Source organism: Eublepharis macularius, chromosome 16 (genome assembly GCF_028583425.1).
Source record: "Eublepharis macularius isolate TG4126 chromosome 16, MPM_Emac_v1.0, whole genome shotgun sequence".
Lineage (NCBI taxonomy): Eukaryota > Metazoa > Chordata > Lepidosauria > Squamata > Eublepharidae > Eublepharis > Eublepharis macularius.
In genome coordinates this window covers 31,696,281-31,720,829 of record NC_072805.1, presented here as the reverse complement: position 1 = coordinate 31,720,829, position 24,549 = coordinate 31,696,281, and the positions used below count along the sequence as shown (strand labels likewise).

Genomic DNA, 24,549 nt, shown 5'->3' with positions numbered 1-24,549 from the left:
ATACTTGTATGTATGCACAAACAACAGGGAAAAAAGTTTTCTTAAGGACCCACCTCCTTCTTTCCTTGGTGTTCTCCACCCCACCCCGCCACCCATCTTATGTTTGGAGGTATGAATGAGTGGTTGAATGTGAAAAGGCTTAGGAGACAGTTTCATTTTTAATGGGGAGGAATTTTTATGAATGCCTTGAAATTGCAAGGAGAATCCTACCTCCTTTTCACTTCTGGGGAGTTAAATGGGGAATGGCAACCAAGTTAAGTGAAACTAATTTTACTGGTAACATATATACTAAAATTAATAATTGTCCGTGAAGCAGCACATGTTCCTCTCCATGCAGTGCTCCCAACTAATTCTGTAAAGAGTGATGCATGCAGACTCTGCTGGAAAGCAGTACTGCTTTAGGCAATGTGAACACCTGTGGTGATTCATCCCAGGCAAGTCACATTACCTTTTGCAGGTGCCATGGGGTTGAAAGCAAAATGCGCAATTCCATGTCCAATATTAAGCCAAGTTGCCCAACTTGCGACGCCCTAAGCTGAGCTCCAGCCTCTACCCAGGTATAGTTACCAGTCATCAGTGCAATAATCTTGTTGCTTCCTGTCTGGGACTGCAGAAAGGGGTGCGGGGTACTGAGCCCATTGTAGGAACCAGCAGACCCTGCTTATGTTACTTTTTCATCTTTGTATCTTCAGCCAGTTCTGCACCCCTCTCCTCCTTGGGTATGTATACTTTAAGATGAGAGATCACCCACTTATGGGGCTTGACATTCTTTTCTGCTGTGTTAGGCTAGTTGGCTGACTTTTGTTTTTGCCTGCCGTTCTTTTGTCCTGTGTCGCTCGAGGTGGGTGGCAAAGAGAGAGACAGGAAGAGAGGCACCTTTGAAGTGAAAAGGAGGTAGGAAATGCAGCATAGACTGCTGGTTGGTAACCTGCTTAAGCTCAGCGGAAACGGAAGCTTTCATTCTCACTGGAGGTTTTGCAGCCTAGGGGACCTTGGCCTACCATTCGAGCAGTATCCAGAAGATGGCTGCCTCCCTCAGAGAGATTTCACCAGAGCTGCGTGGTAAGCAAAGGCCTCTTTATGCCTCCTAGTGTAACCAAAAAGGACCAGAACTGGTTACCGTTACTTCATTGGGATATTGATATTCCTGAACTTTAGCTGCTTAAATGCTAATCGGCCAGATGTAATCAGAGCACCAGGCGCTATTTCTTTAAGAACTGTATGGTGAGGTGAGGTGAAGGGGCCTGCTGAGGCACCTCAAAACCCTAATTACCAGAAATACCGAGCAGGCTTCAACTGTAGGCAGCTAGCAGCTTTTTCTCTATGATCATGAGGACTAGAGCCCACCTTGTCACAAAAGATGGGAACGCATTCTTGTATCTTCCAAGTTGTCTTCTGGCCATCCTCTTTATAAGCTTCCATCTGCAAAAACAGAGACCAGAAAACCTTGAACAGCTCTGGGGGTTACTTTTGAAATCCCAGAGCTGCCTGAGTTGCGCAGAAAATCTTGTGCTTGCAATCTTAATTAGCTGTTAAACCTCAAAAGGTGTGGGTGTTTTATGAAAAATAACAGCCAAGTGTACCAATTTCCTCTTACTGGCTGGTACTGCCTTTTTAACAACGCAGGATCATTTGCAGAAATCTGGATTAAACCATACCTGTTTCTGAAACTCCTGGTAACTGAAAGAGCAGTTTATGGGGCACTTAAAAACGTACTGATTTTGCTTTCATGGAATACAGTACATTTTGTCAGATTCATGTAATAGACACTTTCTGTAGATACTTATTTCCTGCTTTTTTCCCCAGTGTGGCTGCTGGTATCATTCAATTTTATCTTCAAAACAACCACCCTGTGGGGTAGGTTAGGCCGCATGTGTGACTGGCCCAAGGTCACCCAGCAAAGTTCCATTGCAGAGTTGGGATTCAAACCTGGGTCGCCCAAATTCTCATCTGACTCCCTAACCCAATGCCATGCTGCCACCACATATACATGAGTTACAAAGAAAAAAGGGGGTATAAAATGCAAAGGAAGTACAGGGTGAGATGTTCTTGCATAAAATTCTAGCATGAAACACTGGATTTGTTTCAGGAGTTTATCTCACAAACATTTAACAAGGGCCTAGGATTCCTTCACACCTGAAATGTCTAACAAAACTGGTTATCTCCAATTACTACTATTATGTGTAGTCTCTGTGCTTGATTACATTTAAATTCTATGTCATTTACAGCTCAGCCTGTACATTCTGTGTTGCAAAGCCCTTTGAACTTTGCTGTTTACAACTTTTTTTCTTTATAATATATGACAATGTCTGCGTCAAGAGGACCTACCGAATGCATCTAACGGAGTGCACTGTAGTCCATAAAAGCTGTTTCTAGAATTCTTAGTCTTTAATGTGCCCTTTTGACTCCTGTTTTTTTTTCGCTGCAACAAACTAACATGACTACACTTGAATTGTGCTGATAATACAGAAACTTTCATAAACTCTTAAATAGCCATATGGCCTGAGTCAGACCATTTGTCCATGTAGTTTAGAAATTTGCATGCAAAACTGCTCTGCACCTGAGTTACAGCCCTTCCTGAGCCAGCAAAACCTGCAGGCCTTTTATTTATCACTGAGAGCCAATATAGTGTAGTGTAGTGGTTAGATCAAGGAGACTCAAGTTCAATTTCCGTCTCTGCCATAGAAGCTTGCTGAGCGCCCACAGGCCAGTCCCATAGTCTCAGGCTAACCTGCTTCGCAGGGCAATTGAGAAAAATGTAAGCTATTTTGGGTTCCCAGTAGGGAGAAAAGTAGGGTGTAAAGGAAGTAAATAATAAATGTTCCCATCCCCATGAGGGGCAATATTTATTCAATGCTTAGAAACTAGCCAGGGTCTGTGAAGGGCTTTTTGTAGTCCTTGAATTCTCATTCAGTAGAAAAGCTCCTAGGCAATCTTTTTTTTTAAATTGTGCGTATGGTAGTAAGAGCCCCGTGGCGCAGAGTGGTAAGCGGCAGTACTGCAGCCCAAGCTCTGCTCACGGCTTGAGTTTGATCCTGGCGGAAGCTGGATTCAGATAACCGGCTCAAGGTTGACTCAGCCTTCCATCCTTCCAAGGTCGGTAAAATGAGTACCCAGTTTCCTGGGGGTAAAGTGTAGATGACTGGGGAAGGCAATTTCAAACCACCCCGTAAAAAGTCTGCCAAGAAAACGTCATGATGCGACGTCCCCCCATGGGTCAGTAATGACTCGGTGCTTGCACAGGGGATTACCTTTACCTATATGGTATGTTAGAACACACTTCCTAGTTTTTGGTTTCTGCTACATATTTGAAATTAAAAGGGTATACCCATCACGAACAAAAGGGAGGAGCAATGCTAAAGCCATGAAGTACAGCCTCCCGCTTTAAAAAACCCTCTTTTTTCCCCTTACTTAAAATTGTGACGAGTTATGATATCCAGAAACAGCTGTGTGCTACAAATATTAATTCAGGCTAAGACCACCCCTAGGTGGGCATAAAATGGGGGTGAAAAATAGAAATGCCCCCAGCCAATCTCCTAAGAAGAGGGCTGCTGGATCAGTGGTCCATTTGGCACAGCAACCTGTCTTGCACATTGTCCGAATAGCTGCTCTGAGGGCCAGCAAACCTAAAGAAAAGCCTTCTCAAAAACTCTTGCTCCGTATATTCCTTCTGCCTCAACATATCCACTGTATTCCCCCCCCCAGTTTTTAATTCAATTTTTCAACCCCCAATGTGGCCGTTAAGATTCCAAAACTGGAATCTGAATCAATGTAAAGTTATGCTAATGTGCTTATTTAGCCTAATCTATTCTAGCACAGACATGAGATTTTCGCACAGGATGCTAGACTCATGATAACTCCCATTGATCTGGGATGAGTTTTAGTACAGGCAGCCCTTGGATAATTACAAGTGGGCTGTTTTAAGATAGCAGCAAGGAGCTCCTCCCCAAGGGGCTTCTGGGAATGCTAGTCTACAAGCACACTACTGAATGCGCTCTGCCTGTTTTGTGTCTGTCTTCCCAGAAAGCATCACCGATTTCCTAGGCATGCAGGAGGTTTCCCTGCTGACTGCTCGACTCCATGTCAAATCCAAAGTTGAAGATACTGTCCTGGTATGGAATGATAGCTCAATTTAACTTCTCTGTTGATTTTTATGTGTCTGGATATAACATGCCAAACGTCTCTCACAGGCAATCCCAGGTGGGTAGCCGTGTTAGCCTATAGCTGCAAAATAAAACAAGAGTCCGGCGGCAGCTGTAATTTTTTTCCGGCATGAGCTTTCGTGAGTCCAAGCTCACTTCAGCAGATGCATGATACGTTATCCATTCGCCAGATGTATTTATACTAAAAGGTGCAGAGTGCTGGGCTCGGGCAGGCAGTCCCAAGTCATTGAATACCAGGGCTACTTACAATTTCCAAAGCTACATCCACAGTCATATGTTAGAATGCTTTCAAAAATCTTCCTCGGCAGAGAGTAAATAAAAAGATCCACCTGTACAAAAATAATTTCCTAGAGTAGTATTTTTGCAGCCCATCCTATGCAATTAGCATTGCTGTAAATCTTATACCACCTGTGTGCCTGTTTCTGCACCCCTCCTATATGGGCTCAGACCATAAATCTTTAAATAGATTATGATGTCTCCTATTTCTCTCCTCTTCTGTAGGGAAATAGCTCTAGGAAACCTGCCTTAGCTTCCCCATTTGGGAAAGAAGGAAACCAATGAGAATCTGTAGCATTTATAGATGTGCCCAAATACGTTTATACAAAAGGAGACCCTCCTGATTTCACTGTTACGTTACTCTAAGTTATAAATACACAGCAGTATGGTAGCTAGCAAGGTATTTTGCAATGGAAAAATATTTACCTGTAATTAAAAGGGATGGAATCATTCTCCTACTAAGAAAGAATTTTTTAGTGGAGCAGGGGTAAGTAAAACCCTTATATCGAGGTAGGTAGGCTGGGTAAAAGTGAAGTAATAGGTTATGTTCTTAGCTGGAAGTCTGGCTGCAGGCTGCAGACAAGGCTCCGCTAACAAAGAGTCCTGTGGCACTTTGAAAATGAACATATATCACAGTGGCTTGAGCTTTACCGTTCTTTGTTGGCTGGGCTTACAGTCTGCCTTTTTCACTGAGGCTCAAAGCTGATTACAAAGTTACACTGTGGAATCCACCTTGAGTCTCAGTGGGAAAGGTAGAGTATGAATAAATAAATTAAAACAGCAGAATAAAGAAACAGTATAAGATATACTGTAAACAATACTGGGAAACGACGGAATACAAAGCAATGCCGATGATAACTGCACAATAAACTGCAGCCCTATTCCCTTTACAGAAGCACCCTCAGCAATTCCATTTACTTACAACCCTTTACTACATTTACATTTATTCCATCCCCTTATAAAAATGCCCTCCTGAACAATTCTGTTTATACATTCCATGGAATGATAGACGTCTTCAGGCAGACCACAGGCTACATATAGCCTCTGTGTGTTTGTTTGTGTGTGTGTGTGAGAGAGAGAGAGAGAGAGAGAGAGAGAGAGAGAGAGAGAGAGCGGGGGGCAGAGGTGGCTTGCCATTGCCTTCCTCTGCAGAGTCTTCCTTGGTGGTCACCCATCCAAGTTCCAACTCTGCTTAGCTTCTGAGATCTGACAAGATCGGGCTATACCATGCTGCCTTCCCTCCCTTCCGATGCATGGTGGCCTGGAAGTAAGGTATGTATACACACAACGGAAGAGAAACGGCTTTATTTGTTTATTACACGTATATTGCATCATCTATCACAGAATTCAAGAGGGCGTACCTAAGGGTTGTCAAGCAATCTCCCCTCCAGGCACCGGCCGGCTTAACTTCAGCCAAGGTTGCCTTTGGACAGGATTCTATATTTCTGCAATAGAGGCTGGGGCCTGGCCTTGACCCCCTCAGCTCTTTCTCAAAGTGGCCCACCACTGGCTGACTGACGATGATTACATTAACGTGTGTGTGCGCGTGTGCGAGCGCACACATGCTATCAAGTCGCAATGAACATGTGACCCCAGCAAGGGGCTGTCAAGGTAAGTGAGAAGCAGAGGTGGTTGGCTATTGCCTTCCTTGGTGGTCCCTGCGTAGCTTCCAAGATCTGACAAGATTGGACTATACTATGCAACCCTTCCCACATTAACAAGTATGAAAATAATAAAAAACACTTCTAAAAATAACTAGCCACATGGATGTGTCCTATATTTCCACACAATGTTCCTCGATCCTGATCCCTGTCACATGTATAAATGTAACTAGGCCTTAACCTTAATTAGGGTTGCCAAGTCCACGTTGGGAAATTCCTGGAGATCTGGGGACAGAGCCTCAGGAAAGCCTCAGGGTTTGGAGAAGGGATGGACCTCAGTGGGGTTTAATGCTAGAGAGTTCACCCTCCAGAGCAGCCATTTTCTCCAGAGGAAATTCTCACGATAGTCTGGAGATGAGTTATAATTCTGGGATAAGCTTCACCTGGAGCTTGACAACCCTAAAAATTAGGCTGCAATCTCCTGCTATCCTGTTTTCCAACTTTCCTTTCCATTATAGGTTTTGTTGCCCTGGCGAGCTCTTGTGCTGCTGGCAAAGCTCCCCATCAAGGTAAGACCTGTTCTGTCCTTCAAATAGCTCCCTAATAGTTGTTCTCCGTCTCTATGCATTTTAGCTCTCTGACAGTCTTGCAAGGCCCATCTAATATTTCCTACAGTTGTCAACTCATGCTTGGGAAATATCTGCAGATTTGGGGGTGGAGCCTGGAGAGGGTGGGGTTTGGGAAGGGGAGGGCCATAGAGTCCATCCTCCAAAGCAGCGATTTTTCTCAGCTCTGTAGTCGGGAAATCAGTTGAAATTCCAGATCTCCTGCCACCACCTAGAGGTTGATCAAAGAGAGAATCACGGGAATGAAACCTAACTACAAAACATTATGTCTGTGAAAACTGACTAAATAAAGAATTCAAAGAAATTCCACTGTACAAAAATCATCCATATATAATAACTCCATAAATATAAATATACAACATTATTGTAAACAATCTATACAGAGGTTATAGATTGTATACAATCTATATAGAGGCTAGCAACCCTAATTTCTACCCTCTAGCTCAGAGATGGCCAAACTTGCTTAATGTAAGAGCCACATAGAATAAACATCAGATGTTTGAGAGCTGCAAGAAGGTGCATTGAAGTGACTTCAGATGAAGAAGTGGGTTTGGGGGAGTGTCCTGGAAGTGACATCACAGGAAGGGGTGGGGGGTTGGTGCAGTATGCTGGAAGTGACATCATTGGATGGGGTGGAGCGTGGAAAGAGCCATCACCTGACCTTTGACTTGGAAGTGATGTCACATCCTTGCTAGGCTTCACCCACAAAGTCCCCAGGTATTTTCTGAGTCAGACCTGGCAACCCCAATTTTTTTATTGAAAATATGAAAGACATGAGAAAAAAGGGAAAGGGAGGGAAAGACATGGAAAGAAAGAAGGAAAGGGAGGGAAAGGCCTAGAAAGAAATGAGGAAAGGGAGGGAAGGGAAGGAAATAAAGTAAAATAAAATAAAATGTATGGGCACAGTGATACCCAGAGACCTCCAAGAGCTGCACAATATGTCTAGAAGAGCCACATGTGGCTCCCGAGCCACAGTTTGGCCACCCCTGCTCTAGCTTGTGGAGGGATGGGGAATCGCATTTTAAGCCCTTTTTGTAAGCACTGCTAGGAACAGAACTCGAGGCTAGAAGGACAGTCCGTTCGGCTGATCCCACAAGGCAATTTTTAAATTCATTAGCAGAGGACACAGATGGATATACATTGCCCCTTCCCACTTCAGAGGTTGGAAGGGAGGAACTCTACTTTCCCTTTTCCCAAAACAAAACAGAAGACTCTTACATCAGTTAACGTTATTTTTCATGCTTAATATTTATGTATATTATAGCGTTACTGAGCAATAGGCTGTATTCCCTGGCTATTTCACACGCCATGCAGAAGCAGACTCAAATTTGCTACTAATTTATTTTTCCTCCTAGAAATTGACCATTAAATTCTGTAGCAAAATGCTTAAAACGTTTGAGGAACAAAATTGTGCCAGTATTGTCGAAGGCTTTCACGGCCGGAGAACGATGGTTGTTGTGGGTTTTCCAGGCTGTATTGCCGTGGTCTTGGCATTGTGGTTCCTGACGTTTCGCCAGCAGCTGTGGCTGGCATCTTCAGAGGTGTAGCACCAAAAGACAGAGATCTCGACACTGAGAGATCTCTGTCTTTTGGTGCTACACCTCTGAAGATGCCAGCCACAGCTGCTGGCGAAATGTCAGGAACCACAATGCCAAGACCACGGCAGTACAGCCCGGAAAACCCACAACAACCAAAATTGTGCCAGATTTAAGACCAGGGCTTTCTTTCCTCGATTCCATCTATTTTCCAAGGAAAAGGGATGACTTCATCCCTGCTTGTCTCCATCTGCAGGTCCAAGGCAGCTTCAGCTTCTTAGCACTGCAGCTTATCAAAATGGGAGAAGCAAGCCAGGTAAGAGCAAGATGAACTGGGGTGTAGACGTTACGATCTGCCGCGGCTCTGCACGGCTATTTCTGCCATCTCTGCGGGCCCAAAGCCTAGCATCTTCCTGGGAGAGGTGCCAGGTGCATTTCTCCGACAGCAAATGCACTGTGCTTTCATTGGCCAAGAGCCTGTATCTGTGGGCAAGGTTCCTGGCACGACCCTGCTTTACCAATCTTTCTGCTTCCATTCAAGAACTTTTGATTAACTCACGCCTTTGATATATTGACTCTGCAAGTTGTGGATCCAGAGGAGTTAGCCGTGTTAGTCTGCAGTAGCAAAATAGTAAAGAGTCCAGTAGCACCTTTAAGACCAACCAACTTTATTGTAGCATAAGCTTTCGCGAGCCACAGCTCTCTTCATCAAATGCAACTGACGATGAGAGCTGTGGCTCTCAAAAGCTTATGCTACAATAAAGTTGGTTAGTCTTAAAGGTGCTACTGGACTCTTTACTATTTTGCAAGTTGTGGGAATCTGTTGGCAATATTTGTGATGGGGGCAAAGTAGACGGATCCAGCCTGTGGATGCCGATGCAATTTTAGAGATGAATTTGGCCATTTAACAATGCCATGAGGGTGGCACAGTGGGACCAAGCGATCTTGTCTCCTCTCCCTCCCCCCACCATTGCGTGCCTTTTCAAATGCTGAAACAGCCCGTTTCTAAAACGATGTTATTCCTGAAAACAGCTAACCTTCTGCACCCTTCCCAATTAGACACAAAGGGCTGGAGTGGAGTGAGTGGTCTTTAAAACTTTAATTGCACTTATGTAAGAAAGAACATAAAGCCAAAAATGGTTCCCTCTAGCTCCTCCCTTGAGCAGCAGAGGTTTTTATAGCAATTATGTCATCACAACATCATTGTACCTAATTACAATATAATTGGTTCACAGTCATATTTAGACGTTTCAGTATGCGTGTCACCTTTTTAGAGCAAAGTCAGCTCGTACTACATTCATGCATGTGTGATCCTACAGAATAAACCATTGTCTGAATATGTTACTTTTCGAGAATTCCTTTCTGTCTGAATGTATCTGGCCAACACTCAATGCTAGCCTGTAGCGTTATCTTGCCTTCGGTACTCAATGTAACTAAACGCAGCTTCTCAGAATAACTACGCAATTGTGAATTGCTTGTAGCAGACACACAAAAAATTACTGCTTGTATTAGGTCTATCAGCATACAATTAATTGTTAATTATTACAGCAAAGCTTGACTGTGATATCAATGTTGGCACCCATGGGTCAGACCTGTGGACGCCCTAACATCTAGTTAACTCTCCCTTCGTTAATCATATTTGCTGCTTGCTTGCCATTTTATTTTTTATTTTTTTAAATTTTTATTGGATGGGTCAGTATACACAAATCATAATATTCAATATCAATATCCATCACATTATATCACTCCCACCCATTCCCCCCCCTTTTCAGTTGACTTCCAACAGTTTTCCATTCCCTTCATCTACATTACATCACTATCTCCTATAATATTAATTTCTACATTATAATATATAGTATAACATGTCTATATCTACCATGTTTAAAATAAGTCTCTAATATTACTTTCAAGACTATAATATAAAATATACTATATCACGCTTGTCATTTTATTTGAATCTTTTTTATTTTATTGTTTTAAATTTGTTGTGAGTTATCTTGGAGGAGGGAGATAAAGTACCACAAAAGTGGGGCAGAAATATTTTAAAATACAGTTATAATGAAACCTTCAAAAATCTTGAGACTTTCCTTAGGTCCGCTGTTTTTAACTGGTTCTGCTGAAGTGCTTTTAAAGAAATAAAAACAGCAGACTCAGGCTGTGGCAAAGTAATGGAACATCAGCCAGGCATACTGAAGGTTCCAGGATCAATTCCCAGTACCTCCAGTTTAAAGAATAAGGTCATCTACCTTATTCTCTACCTGAGATCCTAGAGAGCGGCTGCCAGTCAGAAAATACAATATTGAGACCTTGACAGATAAAATGGTCCGATTCAGTATAAGGCGGCCTCGTGTGTTCTTGCTACATACAGCAATTAAACAAGTTAAACTTTCCTTGACCAGAGCTTGAAATTATACAGCTTTCATCTTAATAATAACAACAACGTTTGATTTATATACCGCTCTTCAGGACAACTTACGCCTACTCAGAGCAGTTTACAAAGTATGTTATTATTATCCTAACGACAATCACCCTGTGAGGTGGGTGGGGCTGAGAGAGCTCTGAGAGAGCTGTAATTGACCCACGGTCTCCCAGCTGGCTTCAAGTGGAAGAGTGGCGAACCAAACCTGGTTCTCCGGATTCGAGTCCTGCCTGCCGCTCCTAAACCACTACACCAAACTGATTTTTATGCCTCTGATACAGGCTGAATAAAGTTTGGAAACAAATCCAGTAAAGCAGCTAAGAGCCTTCGTTAGGGTTCCCAACTTGAATTCTTGGAGATTTGTGGGCGGTGCCTGGGGCGGATGGAATTTGTGGAGGAGAAAGAGCTCAATGGGAATGTGAGTCCATCCTCTGAAGCTGTCATTTTTGTAGTCTGGAGATCAGTTGTAATTCTGGGAGAAAACCAGACCCCACCTGAAGGTTGATTACATAGCTATTTTAATATCATTCAATATTAATATCCAACAGCAAACAGCTATCTCCCTTGGAACAAAATCTATTTTCACCGAAGATGCAAAGAAGACTTCAGAAAGGACACCAGAAAGGGCAGTTTTACCGGTCTAATTTCCAGCATGGTCTCTTATTTCACTGGTGTCTCCTTTACTGAATGGACTGGATAAATGAATGGACGGGGGTAGGCTGCCGTTGGCCAAATTGCACAGCCCTGTTGAGATTTAACAGGAGCGTGTTCCAAACTTGATGGAGAAGATTCCATGTATTTAAAGCTTAATAAGCAGATTTCTCCTTTTGTCCCCAAGCGACTATCAATCAAAAGGAGGTGTGTGTTTTTTTTAATGAAGGCAGGCAGTTTGTCGGTGATCACTAGCAGCCCAGAATGGTTACTGGGATTGGTGGGCGTTCATTGCATCTAACAGTCCTTATTAAATCAGATTCAGGTTTTGTGAAGAGCATACCACGGAGCCCTTGGAAACCAGAGCTGCTTGCTGTATCTTTTACAAAGCTGTACACAACATTTTACCAACTTGCTTGCTGTGAGATTTTTCTTAAGATGCTAAGTAATAGATGTTTTCTTATTTTATTCTTGGTACTTGTCTGTGTACTTACTGTTTTTTCCTTTTAAAAACTCAGAGCTGTAGCATCCTAGCTGTCTCCCATCAGGTCCACATTGACTTGCTTAGCTTCAACAATAGGATAGCATCAGGCACATTTATTTCAAACAATTTCCTGTATAATTCTGTCTCTTCCTCTGAACATGCTGTCCTATTGGTGAAGACAAATGTGAAAGGAGACATATAGAATTTTCGCTGTGCAACTTTTTTCTGCCTGATTATTTTTAAGACACCCAGTAAGTGACTGTTTTATACTTGCTATTGGTTTTTTAAACATAGATTTCTTGATTTCTTTGCATTTTGTCTGTTACTACTCATCTCTGGTGGTCGGCAGGGGACAAGCAATTCTTTCCTCTTCCTGTGAAAATGATTTTAAAGGCCTTGGGGATATATTTACAAAAGTTTTGCAATGATAGTTTTTGCAAGTGAAAATTAATGAGCCGATGGAATTTCTAGGTTAATACTAAGGGGTAGGAAGAGTAATTATGAATTGGTCTTGTATTATTCCATAGGAACTTCACCACTCTGGGGCTTTGCCTAATTATTTGGAAGTGGGTTCTATTCTATTCATCAGGATTTGTTCCTAAGTAAATATGTATATTATGGTGTTTTTTTGGTTCAGTCTTATAAATCCCACTGAACTTTTAATGAAGGGCTGGATCTTTAACGTTTGCTTTTATAGTCTGCTTCTAGTCTGAGAACTACTTAATGAGAATAAATTTTAGGGCGCTAAACATTTTGTGCTGTTAATCTTCTGGCTGGATTTTAATAATTCGTTAATTTTTATACTGCTTTTTGATTTTATCATCTTTTACTTCATAAGCAGCCTTAAGCAGGTTCCTTGAAGAGGCTAGATATAAATGCTCTAAATTGATACATTCGTTGGGAAACTTGAGTGACATGAGTAAGGCCATTTCCACACGTCCTTATAGGGACGTCCCACTCACGGAATGCTGATGGTGCCTCTGTTTGCGAAACGGCTGTTTGGTTTCCATTTTTTTCAACACAATCTGCAGTCCCAGAAAAGGTGCTTAAAAAATGGAAACCAAACAGCCTGCACCAATTTCACAAATGGAGGCGCCATCAGCATTCCGTGAGTGGGACGTCCCTATAAGGACGTGTGGAAATGGACTGGGCTCTTGGAGTGTAAATGCTTCAAGAGCCGAATTCAGAGACTGGTTCTACACAACAGCCTCAGGAAAATGTATATATTGGAGAGAGCAAGTTTGTGAAAATGTCATACGTGTAAGAAAACAGATTTCAGGCCCATCTGTGCTCCTAGGGACATCACCGTTTTTTCCTTCTCTGGCAATATCTCCAAATTCAGTGTTTACAGAGGAGTTTCCTCAAAGGACTTTTACACACATAATCTCCGTAACCCATAACTCTGTAAAACAGGTTAAGTTTTGTGTTCCTTGCATTTATAAATGGTGCCTGAGACTGAATCCCAGTTTTGCCTATGGCTCCCCACTGGGTAATGGCACTTGCTTTCAGGTAAGTGTGTTCAGGATTTCAGGCACTGCTGGAGGCTATATTTGGGTTCTGCATTAATGTCTGGTTACAAAGCATGAGATTGTGGGGGTGGGGGAGCAAAGTGAAGCTTAGAGGAACAACTCTCATATTCCACCCCCTTCATCTGTCCAGGTTGTCATAGAAACAGATACGACCTATGAATTTGAGTTCCTGTCATTGGATGATTTGGAGTACGTGGTCATTCATATGATTGTGTTTCTTAAGAAGATCTTTCCAGATTCTTCACCTTGGTAAGGGTGTATTCCATTTATCTCCTCTCCCTCCCACACACACACACCTGAGCTTTGGTTTGGAGTTATTTGAAGATCATTTGAGCCAAAAATGTAGGTCACTGCATGGATCCAATGTAACGAACAAAGGCCGTGTGATGCACAACACAGTGCGTGAGCTAGAGTTCTCCAGAATTTTTCATCAAGGTGGAAGTTTTAAAAAGAGAGACAGAAGGTGTGTAAAGGAGAGACTGGAATCTTATGAGCCAAGCTACAAGTGACGCCTGACACAGGTTGGACATTTGTCAGCTTCCCTCAAGTGTCGATGGGAAATGTAGGCATCCTGGCCTTGCAGCTGTAACGGAGAGCCAAGCTGTAAAACCAGGATGCCTACATTTCCCATCAAAACTTGAGGGAAGCTGACAAGGGTCCAACCTGTGTCAGGCGTCACTTGTAGCTTGGCTCTAAGTCCTCTTAGTCAACATCCTGTGTAGAATGGTATGGAGAAATGCTATCCACCCTAGCATTCGCCCCAATATTTCAACCATTGGGACGGCACTCTGTGAGTTGGATCCCTGCTGCAGAGACTTGTAGCTGGCAAGAAGGCGGGGGGGGCGGGGTTGAGCCATCTAGCCCAAGCACAAAGAACTTTAGAGCTTGCACGTGTTAATGGCTCTGGCCGAAGCAAGTCAATGGTTTACCATCTCACACTTTGCTAGATTGCCACATCTAAAGGGCAAGAAATGGGAGAGCCAAGTGCCTAGAAAGTAATCTCTTGCTCTTGCGACAGGGATGGGGGAGACAGACTCTCTGAAGAGGAGATGATAAATTCTCTGGACACAGCAAAGAAGCTCTCTTTATCTTATGACCAGGGTGACACAAGCTATGCAGGACTAAAACTTTTACTTAGGGACTCCATCTTGTCTTCCTAGCCAGGGACAATTGGGAGAAGTCCCAGCCATAAGAACTAAAGTAATGCTGAACTCTAAACTATTACAACTTCATGTAATACCAGCTTGGTTTAATTAAATATCATTAGGATAAAGACCGAGGGTTGGGAAAGTGAGTTTTCACCTTTTCCTTGTACCCTTCCTTAGCCTGAATGCTTGAGCAGACCATGTGTCACGCTCAGGGCTGGCCACGACAGGCAGGTGGCTCACTGGTGCTGCAGATGGTCCCAAGGTTAGTTGACGGGAAGTCAGTAGTCAAGGAGCCAGCAAACGACAGTCCAGAAGTCAGGCCAAGTGTCAGAGCCAATACGTCAGTCAGAGAGAGGAGCAGGCGGAAGGGAAGTCAGAAGGCAGGCCGAGGTCAGAGTCCAATCAATCAAGAAGCAGAGCCGGGTGCGAGGCAAGGGCAGGTCAGGAGCTTCCAGGTGCAGCGCTCTGGTCACAGGGAGTGGCGAGCTGAGTTGCTTCCACACTTGGCTTCTTCAGCTTCTCTCGCTTATCCTGTCCTAACGAGGAGCAGGTGTTGTCTCTTTGCCTGATAGCCCCAGCCGGTGCTGTGCCTGCAAACGAGCACTTTTTCTCCTCTCCAACAGAGCTGCCCTTGCTTTATTTTTCCTCTTCTCAGCTGGCCCAGGGAGCTCAGGCTTCTCTTTTGCTCTGGGGGAGTCTTTGTCTCCAACAGCCTCTGCAGAGGTTTCTGGCTGCTCCTGCTGAGTTTCCTCCGGAGCAGCAGCTGTCACGGCTGGCTCCGGCTCCAGAGTAGATCCTGCTGGCTCTTCCATGGCTGGCTCTGGCTCTAGAGTAGCCCCTGCTGGCTCTTCCTGCTTGTCCTCTGAGGAGGACTCGGGGGCAAGAGGTAAGGTGACCAGAAGTGTGGTAATAGAGAGGGGCAACAGGGAAGCTCACTATCCATGGGGCACAATAGATTGAAAGTGCAAAGTTGCAACAGATTGCCCCTGAACTAGCTTGTAGGAGTGAAGCAGAAAGCTATTGCAACTAGACAGAGCTTCTAAACATCAGTTCATTTCCAGGGCACTAGATGTGCAACTCTGTCTAGCAAGAGATACTCTCAGAGATATTGGTGGTAGCAGTTGATACCTAGTTTGTTTTAGGTACCCCTTGGGAGTGAGGGGGGAAGGGGTAGCATCATTGAGTGGAGAGACCTGGAATGGCTGTGGAGGTTTTCCAGCTTCTCAGGGTCAACCAAAGGAACTTGAGGGGGCTTGTAAACCCATTCCTTCACCAATAACTGCTTTGCTGAATTCAGTGGACTCTGGGTGTGGCTAGTGTCAGGGTGCATCCTTGGCATGCAAGACAGCCAGTTTCAGGAGCAGGTTTTAAATGATACGCATTTATTTAGAGCTTTCATGCAGGAGTCCTCAATCTTTCCAGACGGTGGGAACTACCTTTAATCCCCAGTCTGTATGGGACCTACTGAGGTGCAAACACATGACAGGAAACCATGGGCTATCAAAGTCACATGACAGGATGTGGGGAAACAGTTATGATCTCATTGGTTTCAAGGGCAGGACCGTAGGCAGCAGACCAAGGGAACTGGGGACAAGAAATACAAGCCACGCACCAGGAGGCGTACCATAGTAAAGAGCAAGCCAATGAGATATCCTCTCCACTGCAGCTTGGAGCAACATCTCTTCACTGTCCTGCTGCACTTCTCAGTGTATGTGCAAAGGAAAGACAGGCTGAAGGCATGGTGTCTTTGCTCTCTATGCAAGCATACTAGCAGTGGATCCTTCCAAAAATCTGAATGAAAATTAATGGCTGTGTAGGAGCTTGTGACCCTGGAGGTGGTATTCCACACAACCCACCTAAAGACCACCACCCATGGGTTGAAGGCTGCTGCTTTAGGGTTCCCAAAACGTCTCACGTACATGATCTCAGCAACCATTAATCAACATGCAAGGTAAAGCAGATTGCAGATGGAGAGCTGAGGCTGGAAGACTCTTAAGGCTCATTATAACTGAAGTGAGATTTGAACCAAGTCCCAGAAGGAGGGGAAGAGCACGGAGGCTCCACACTGGTGCCCGTTTTGAGCCAAAGAGCAGAAATCCACACTTTGAACTGGGCTTGAAAACAAAGAGGAAGCCAGCGAAGAGAATACATTGTCACTTCAGGGGGGGGGGGGGAACAGCACCTGTGAATATTATGAGATGACATCTGCCCTGTAGGTGAAGATCTTTTGATCTCAGACTTTGGGGCTTCTCATTTTCTGCATAATCTTTCCTGTCTGCCTTGTGCATTGAGTTTAGTGTGTAGTTTTCTCCTCAAATGTCGGCTTGAATGCTTTTATTTCCATCAGTATAAAGGCAGTAAGACTCCACTGTGACCTCCTGCAAGGAATTATCTGTCTGGGACCTAACTTTGCAAGCTCTCAGGGAATTCTTATAGCTGCCTTCTTCCAGCCAGCAAGCCTCTCTCTTCTTAGAACACAATCCCAGAAATATGCTGCAAGCAGATTCCTGTTATCAGAATGGTGTTTTTTTAAAAATGTGGGTTTGCTTTTTGTTTCAGGGTACCCAAATTCAATTTGGTACAGAAATTGAATTTTACGTATGTTTTGTTTGTTTAAGGCATCTACTCCAGAATGCCTCCCCCAGCTTGCTGGACAGAATACAAAAGATATCAAATTCCTTGGAAGAAGTGCTGAAGGAAAACCGAGGGCCATGTGGTAATCTTTGCTTTTTTGCACCTCAATTACATGGGGGGTGGGGTTGGTCACCAGTCCTCAGTGTCAAATATGATTTAACCGTACATCACCCTTCTACAGCTGCTGTCTACAGAAGCGTTATCTCTCTTGTGTTCAACATCAAAGTACCTTTTGGATCACAGTCATGTTTTTTATTGGTGGCATTTTTAATACGCTATCAGTGCCATTGTAAGCAAAGTAATACCTTTCTATGTCTTGGTAGCTTTACCTTGTTCGTCCTCACACAATATATGTACCCTGGTGAAGTCGGTCTTTGTGATTCTCATTTCACAAGATAATGGAGGCCAAGGAAACAAAACAGGCATCTGGGGTTTACTGTGGGAAGCTTCCAGATTTATTGACCGCATTTGCCATACAGTGGTCTCTAATCCAACTCTTCCAGAACCCCAATGCATTGACCTTCCCCTGTAATCAGTGGTCATTTTGAAGAAAAAGAGCTGGAGGAACTCATTAGCAGAACTCATTAGCAGAACTCATTAGCATATGCCATGTCCCTTGACATCACTGGAAGTGCCATTGGCATAACTGATTTGCATAGGCCACACCCCCTGACATCACCTATCCTGGCTGTTTTGGACCCAATCCTAGCCATTCAGGGCCAAAATTGGGCCCAAAATGGCAAAAAGGGGCTGAAAATGGCCAAAAAGGGGCCCAAAATGGATCGGGCTGCTGCTGAGCGGGAGAGTGATTCACCCCCCATCAGAGTCCCAATCCGGTCCATTTTGGCCCCAATCCAGGCCGAAACGTGCCCAAAATGGCTGAGAGTCAGGTGGGCGGGGCCACCTGACATGTGACCTCTTTGGGGAACTACCAGAACTGTGTTCCTGTGTGTTCCCCCTCGAAATGAGCCCTGCCTGTGATATTTATCTGCCAGCATCTTCTGATATTTGCAGGTGGTTTCTCAGAGATGTATGCCGTGCTGTGTGACTACAGCGGCCTTCCTTTGCGAGAGGAGATCCAATGGGTAAGGCAGAACGCCAAGGAAGAAATCGGTCATTCTAAACTATCGGCGTAAAAATAACCTAGGGCTCTGTGGAGCAGTCTGTGTTACCCTCCCCTTTAGCTGGTTGGTGGATATGTGTGCAATTTGGCCAAAAACCTCAAACCTCCTGATATAACCAGTTTGCAAGACATAATCTAGCCTGTGGATCAGGGCTGTTAACAAGTGGAAGGATTCAGGAATATTGCTTTAAATAAAAGAGCTCGCTGCAGTTTTTCTGAGAAGGTGGTAGATGAGAGTAGCCCGGCTGTAAACTGCAGAACAGACTTCTACCTTTAAATTCTCCCCTTGCCGTGAGAGAGAGACAATTCCCCCTCCTTTCTCTGCGGCACACCTGGACTCCTGCTTGTAGAGCAGGTGGGGGGAAATACAGATGACAGGACCAGGAAAATAATGGCCAAGAGAGGTTGTGGCTGCCTCCTTGCTTGCTGTACTAGAGAATCTAAAGATATTTCCTTTCTCTGGTTGTGATTTGTCAACCCAGTTGTGTATATATTTTCTTAACGTACATAAAAACAATGGCATGAAGAGAGTTTTCAAGCCAAGGTATTCTAAAAATCTGGGTCAGCATACTGATGCATAGCTCAGGGGTAGCCACAGGTATAATCTCCTGATACTATTTCTGCAGCAGGAGAGCCTTTTGGAGCACTCTTAAGGGAGGAGGCGAATGTTCGGATCAGTCTGTGCTTTGACTACCTTTGGCACCGATTTGTGAATGTTAGGAATTCTCGGGATAAGTGACCAAAGGAAAGCCCCTTCCTTCCTTCCCCCTGGCCATGTGTTACTTCTGTCTTTTGCAGGACGTGGATAATATCTATCACAAGCAAGAATGCAAAGAGTTCAACCTACAGGATTTTGCCTACCTGGACAGCCAGTGAGTCCGCACAAGAGCTGATCCTGCTAGAGTGGGGGGAGGTGAGGGATGCAAGTAGACAAGGGTAGAAATCCTTCTGGCCAGGAAGCTTCCACAGCAAATCAGGGATTCGAACCTGAATCTCCCGCATCCTAGTACAACACTCTAACCACTACACCACACTGGCTCACCCACGTTTGAAGATAAATGTCTGTAAAACTCTGCCAGCTCAGAAAAAGGGATCTCTGCTGAGATACCAAGGCTTGGAGAGAGAGTATCTGAGCTCTGTATAACTCCTCATCCTGGCTCCTTATTTAATCTCCAGTGAGCAGTATGTTCCTTCCCTTTGATTTTGCTTCTGAGCATCCTGCCTTGAAATTAAATGACAAGCTAATTAATGGGACTCCAATATTTTTTTTTAACAGCCGGGATGTTAGCGTACCAAAGTGCAGCTACCCAGATGCATACATAATTATAAGTGGGTTTGAATAAAATACAGCACAGCTCAGATTTATTTATTTAGATATTTATAGGCTGCTTTTCTCTCCAGGGGGACCGATAATAGCTTACAACAGCATTCTCCCCACCTGAGTTTTATCCTCACAACAACCCTGTGAGGTAGCCTAGCCTAAGACAAAGTGAGTGGCCCACAGTCATCCACTGAGCTTCCATCACAAAGTAGAGATTTGAACCTGTGTGTGCCAGATTCTAGTCCTCAGAACTTTGGTGAGGAGGGGAGGAAATGTTAAAATAAGGCCATGTTTAATGTCTGTGGTCCCTGCAAGCCCAGCATGCCAGCGAGGTCAGGTTCAGGATTCTAACTAACAACACGCCAACAGGTTTCTGGGCCAAGGTCCTGTCAGTCATTTGGCTTGGGCCTAACCTCTAGTCAGCCAGGCACAACCTTTGGGTGAGGTCCTTCATGAGGCAACCGAGAACCCGTTCATATGTTACCATGGCAACATGGCAGTGACCCAGAAAATCTTCCTTTGTGGTACAGAACCCTCATTGCCATGGTCATGACAGGCCAGATCATATGTGACTGCTCTATGAGGGTCAATGTCTCATTTATCTGTAGTTACTAGATATTTATGTGTCACTTTTCTCTCCAGTGTGGATTCAAGGCAGCTTACAACATTGTTCTTCTCTCTTTTATTGGCACAACAACAACAACAATCTGTGCTTATATACTGCCCTTCTAGATATTAGTGTCCAATTCAGAGTGGTGAACAGTGTTATTATCCCCACAATACAACTGGGGAGCTGGGTATGAGAAGAGTAGCTTACCCAAGGCCACCTGCTGAGCTGATGGCAATAGTGGGATTCAAACCAACAGCGCCGATTTGCAGTCTAGCCGCTCTAATCACTTACAGCAATCCTGTGAGGTAGGTTAGGTTGAGATAGTGTCTGGCCCAAGGTCACCTGGTGAGTTTCTGTGGCTGAGGGGGGATTCGAACCTGGGTCTCTCAGATCCTAGTCCCACACTTGGGCTCAGCTGGACTGAGGTATCGTGCTGGCATGGGAGGTCATGATGTACTTCTCACATTTTGATTTTTAAAATGTTGAGCTCCTCAAGTCGTCCCCTCCTCTCTCTGTTGGCACAAATTTCATGTGGAATAGCCCTGTTTTAAAGCACATGCAACAAGACATTTAAACCTCATGGAGGCATCTGTGCAGTCTTGTCCTCAAAATAATTCTGCCCCTGTGTGAGACCTGTTAAGTGATGCATTTGTTTGCTTGTTTATGCTGGAATATCAGTGTACAATAACAACTTTCAAAATTATGTAAAGGACAACAAGGGACAATTCCCTACCCCCTTACTAAATCTAAAACAGACAATAGCGGAAAACAACAGAGGTAGGAAGGAGCAAGTGTAAGAATGAGGGGAAATGCTGCTCACATTGGTTAAAACTTGGTTAAAGCTGGATTAAGTAGAAAGAAGAACTCTTTTGAAACTGGAATAAGCAGAGGAATTCTAACATTAGCCATGTATTGAAAGGCTGCCTGGCATATTATTTTTAAGCATTGTTCCTTCTGGATCAGAGCAGGTTAAAAATCTAAATCGGAGGGTCCCCAACTTTTTTGAGCCTGTGGGCACATTTCCTGACACAAGTGTGGTGGGCACAGCAACAAAATGGCTTCTGCAGCTTACTGTCAGCCACACAGTGAAAATCCTTGTGCTGTGGAAGCAGTTTCTGCCAAAGCAATGTTTAAAAACCTCCACAGCCAATCAGAAGCCATGCTTGGCAAAGTCCAACCTGGCCCCACCCACTTTCTAGAAACACTGGGCGGGCACCAGGAAAGGTGTCAGTCAGTGGGTGCAATGTTGCCTACAAGCACCATGTTGGGGAGAGTCCTGATCTAAACCACCATTAATCACTTTGCTCCATCTTATCCTGGTTGTTTCTTGCTCTGAATGTATTGGCACTTAAGTGCATTTGTGCTGTGTCCCCCCATACAGCGACTTGGCTCTCAGTGTGGCTGCCCTGTCTTTTAATCAGTGGTTCACACGGTTGTATTGCAAAGACGTCAAGCTGGTGAGTGCCCCAAAAGGAAGGGTGGGCAAAAGGGGCTGAAAAGCATTGTTACTGGGAGCCCTGATGATTGTCTCTCTTCTTCTGCCCTAGAATCTAGATATTTTGGACCAAATCCTCTACGTGCTCAGCAAGTCAGTGACTTTGGAAGAACTGGTGTTAGAAAACTGTGGCTTGAAGTTGTAAGGAAAGGGTCTTGATGTTTCATTTATTTTTTTTTAAAATGCTATTTATTGACTTTATTTCTGTCCCACTTTTCTCCCCAATGGGAAGCCAGGGTGGCTTTACATCATCTTCTCTACTATTTTATCCCCACAACAAGGTAAGTTAGGTTGAATGTAGTCCACTTTTCTCGTTGAGACTCAAGGCAGTGGAGAAGTTTAGAAAACAATGCAACAAAGATGGGCATGATACATACAACAAGCTGTGTGATAAAACCGGATCACAAAATTAGAGGACAATGAAATAAAAAAAATATGTCATACCCTGGCAGTTAGGACCCCAAATTCGCCACAGTTAACACACAAGTGTTCCAGTTGAAGTAACTTTTTTAGAGATCCATTCAGTACAAGGTGCATAGACAGTGGAATTGGCAGAAGTGACGTATGTGGGGCTAGCAATGTTAGTTATAGGGAATATTCCCGCCTTTGGAAAAGGGATTGTTAATGGGGGAGGGGAGAGTTGGAGTGAGATATTGTTTTAGAGCAGACAGTGAGAAAGATGAACTTACCGTTGGTTCTCAAGAAGGATACATTTCGAGCCAGTTTCAGTTGGTAGTCAAGGATACTGGCTCAGCGGAGCGAGGAAGAGAAAGTAAACATTTGCAAAATAACCTGCTGGCATCATAGCAATAAAGAACTTCCCATACTCTGAGAGACCAAAGGCAGAACCCATATACATTCAGGGCAGATATGCAGGAGGCATATATGACACAATACATCTGATGCACAAACATTAAAGCTACAATCCATTTTATTAAAAGGTACAATTCTGTTTTATTGGAAGGTTGGGTTGTTACTGGTCTTTTGCATTTATATGCTAAGAACAGCAATTCTGGGAGCGGGGTATTGGTTGACCACAACAGAGAATGCTTCTTTCACATGAAGAAAAGCAACCCAAAGGTTCTTCTGTTAGCAAGCCACAGAAGTTACTTAGGGTTGAATTAAATACCCTGTAAAATGAAATGTATGGAATTAACTGCCACAAAACGTGGCTACTGTCTTAGGCCACTTTTTCAATAAAATAATCAAACACACTAATAGAGGATGGGCCTATTAGCAGGTACTAGCCATGAGATCTAATGGAACCTCCATTTACAGAAGCAACATACTTCTGAAAACCAGATGCTGGAGACATGGCAATAGAGGAACGCTCTTGGATTTATAGGATGGTTAAGAATTTAATAACTGCAAACTTCCAACAAAGACATTGTGCCAATCTTATGATGGTACAACATTTGTTAAATGCTTGTGACCAGTGAGCACGCTGTGTAGTATCTTTATTTCATATTTTCCTGTGGTTGGTGCTTTTAATATGGAAAAGAATTCTATAACCTTCCATATCTGAACATAACAGTTCAGCTTAATGGAATGATACGATAACAAGGAAGAAAAAGGGGGTGTGGGGAAAAGTCCCCACAAACTCAACCCAAACAAGCAGGGGAACAAAATAGAGGGGTTAAGTAACAACCTGAAAATATTTATTATAAATGTGCACAAATGTAGATTAAAAACAAGTTTAAAACATAAGGCCTGAATGGCAGGCTACATGTATATGCTAAAACTTGCTAAAACATCTCAAGGTACAGATGATGGTACAGTGCAATGACCAACACAAATAGACCAAGGTACAGTTAAAAACCAGACGCATTTCGGCCCTAAGGCCTTCCTCAGTGGTCAATTGTAAACAATTTATAATCAAACACACCCACACATATAGAAACCAAACATGAAATGCTCCCGGTGTTTTATCTAGAGCTGTAACAAAAGAAGAAGGGGTGAGGAGAAAATAATATAATATAGTCTTTTATTAAGTGCTAGAATGATTTTAGATAAAATACTAAATCAAAATTTATCTCTAGTATTACACAATGAAACAGTAGTGGCACCTTAATAACAAAAATGCCAGTCGTTTCTTTCTTTCTTTCTTTTTCTTTCTTTCTTTCTTTCTTTCTTTCTTTCTTTCTTTCTTTCTTTCTTTCTTTCTTTCTTTCTTTCTTTCTTTCTTTCTTTCTTTCACTGCTCTGGATTAACACAGCCACCTATCTGGAATTTTCCTCCAACTTAAGTGGCTGTTTTTTGGAAGTCTCCTTAGACTGAAGAAAAACTTTAAACTTTGCTCAGTGGAGTGGTCAGATGCAGGCCAGTATACGATACAAACACAACACATACTAACAACCTGTACACAGAATGAAAAAACTGATCCTGTAACGTTTAGACACGGGTCTGTGTCCTAGGCTTTAACTTCTTTGGGATAGCCATGCCTCCCCCTGTGATAACCTGAGCTATGAGGCATTCATTTGATCATCTCTACACTGTGATTCTTCCAGAGAAGGCTTGAGAAACAAGTAGTGCTGTTCAATATACATTTAAAAGCAGTTTCACACAGGCGGAGTTACTTCCACTGTTTCTTTGACAGCACGTAAGTCCATTAAGGAATCTTTGATCAGCTTCAGCTTCTGCCTGCGCTCTTGGTTATTGTGTACAATCTTCCTTCCAGAGAGTTTGCCCAGCGGATGGCCCAGGTGCTCAGCAATCACCCTGACTCTGCCCTGAACATGATTAATCTCTCTGGAAATCTGCTGGAGGACCGAGGTAGTATGTTCTCCTTCTCGACTGGTTCTGCACAATAGCTCATGCATCTTCTCGGTAATGAACGGGGTTCATTCCCGTAGCTCCTTCTGGGCTGCTCCATTTCCTGTTTAAATTCTATTGCTGAAACTTACTCCAGTGCACGAGTCTATCTCATTTCTTGTA

At 43.7% G+C, this 24,549-nt stretch overlaps 1 protein-coding gene across 1 annotated transcript in view; it reads left to right on the top strand.

Moving 5' to 3' along the window:
* Positions 1-1,022: 1,022 nt before the first annotated feature.
* The window catches only part of LOC129343880 (capping protein, Arp2/3 and myosin-I linker protein 2-like), a 77,582-nt gene continuing 54,055 nt past the window's right edge, over positions 1,023-24,549 (top strand). The window contains exons 1-11 of the mRNA XM_055000262.1: positions 1,023-1,062; positions 4,024-4,112; positions 6,559-6,609; positions 8,458-8,517; positions 13,415-13,533; positions 17,051-17,148; positions 18,081-18,151; positions 18,988-19,061; positions 21,502-21,577; positions 21,668-21,756; positions 24,293-24,387. Coding sequence (XP_054856237.1) covers positions 1,023-1,062; positions 4,024-4,112; positions 6,559-6,609; positions 8,458-8,517; positions 13,415-13,533; positions 17,051-17,148; positions 18,081-18,151; positions 18,988-19,061; positions 21,502-21,577; positions 21,668-21,756; positions 24,293-24,387 — 862 coding nt within the window. The remainder of the gene's footprint in view (positions 1,063-4,023; positions 4,113-6,558; positions 6,610-8,457; positions 8,518-13,414; positions 13,534-17,050; positions 17,149-18,080; positions 18,152-18,987; positions 19,062-21,501; positions 21,578-21,667; positions 21,757-24,292; positions 24,388-24,549) is intronic.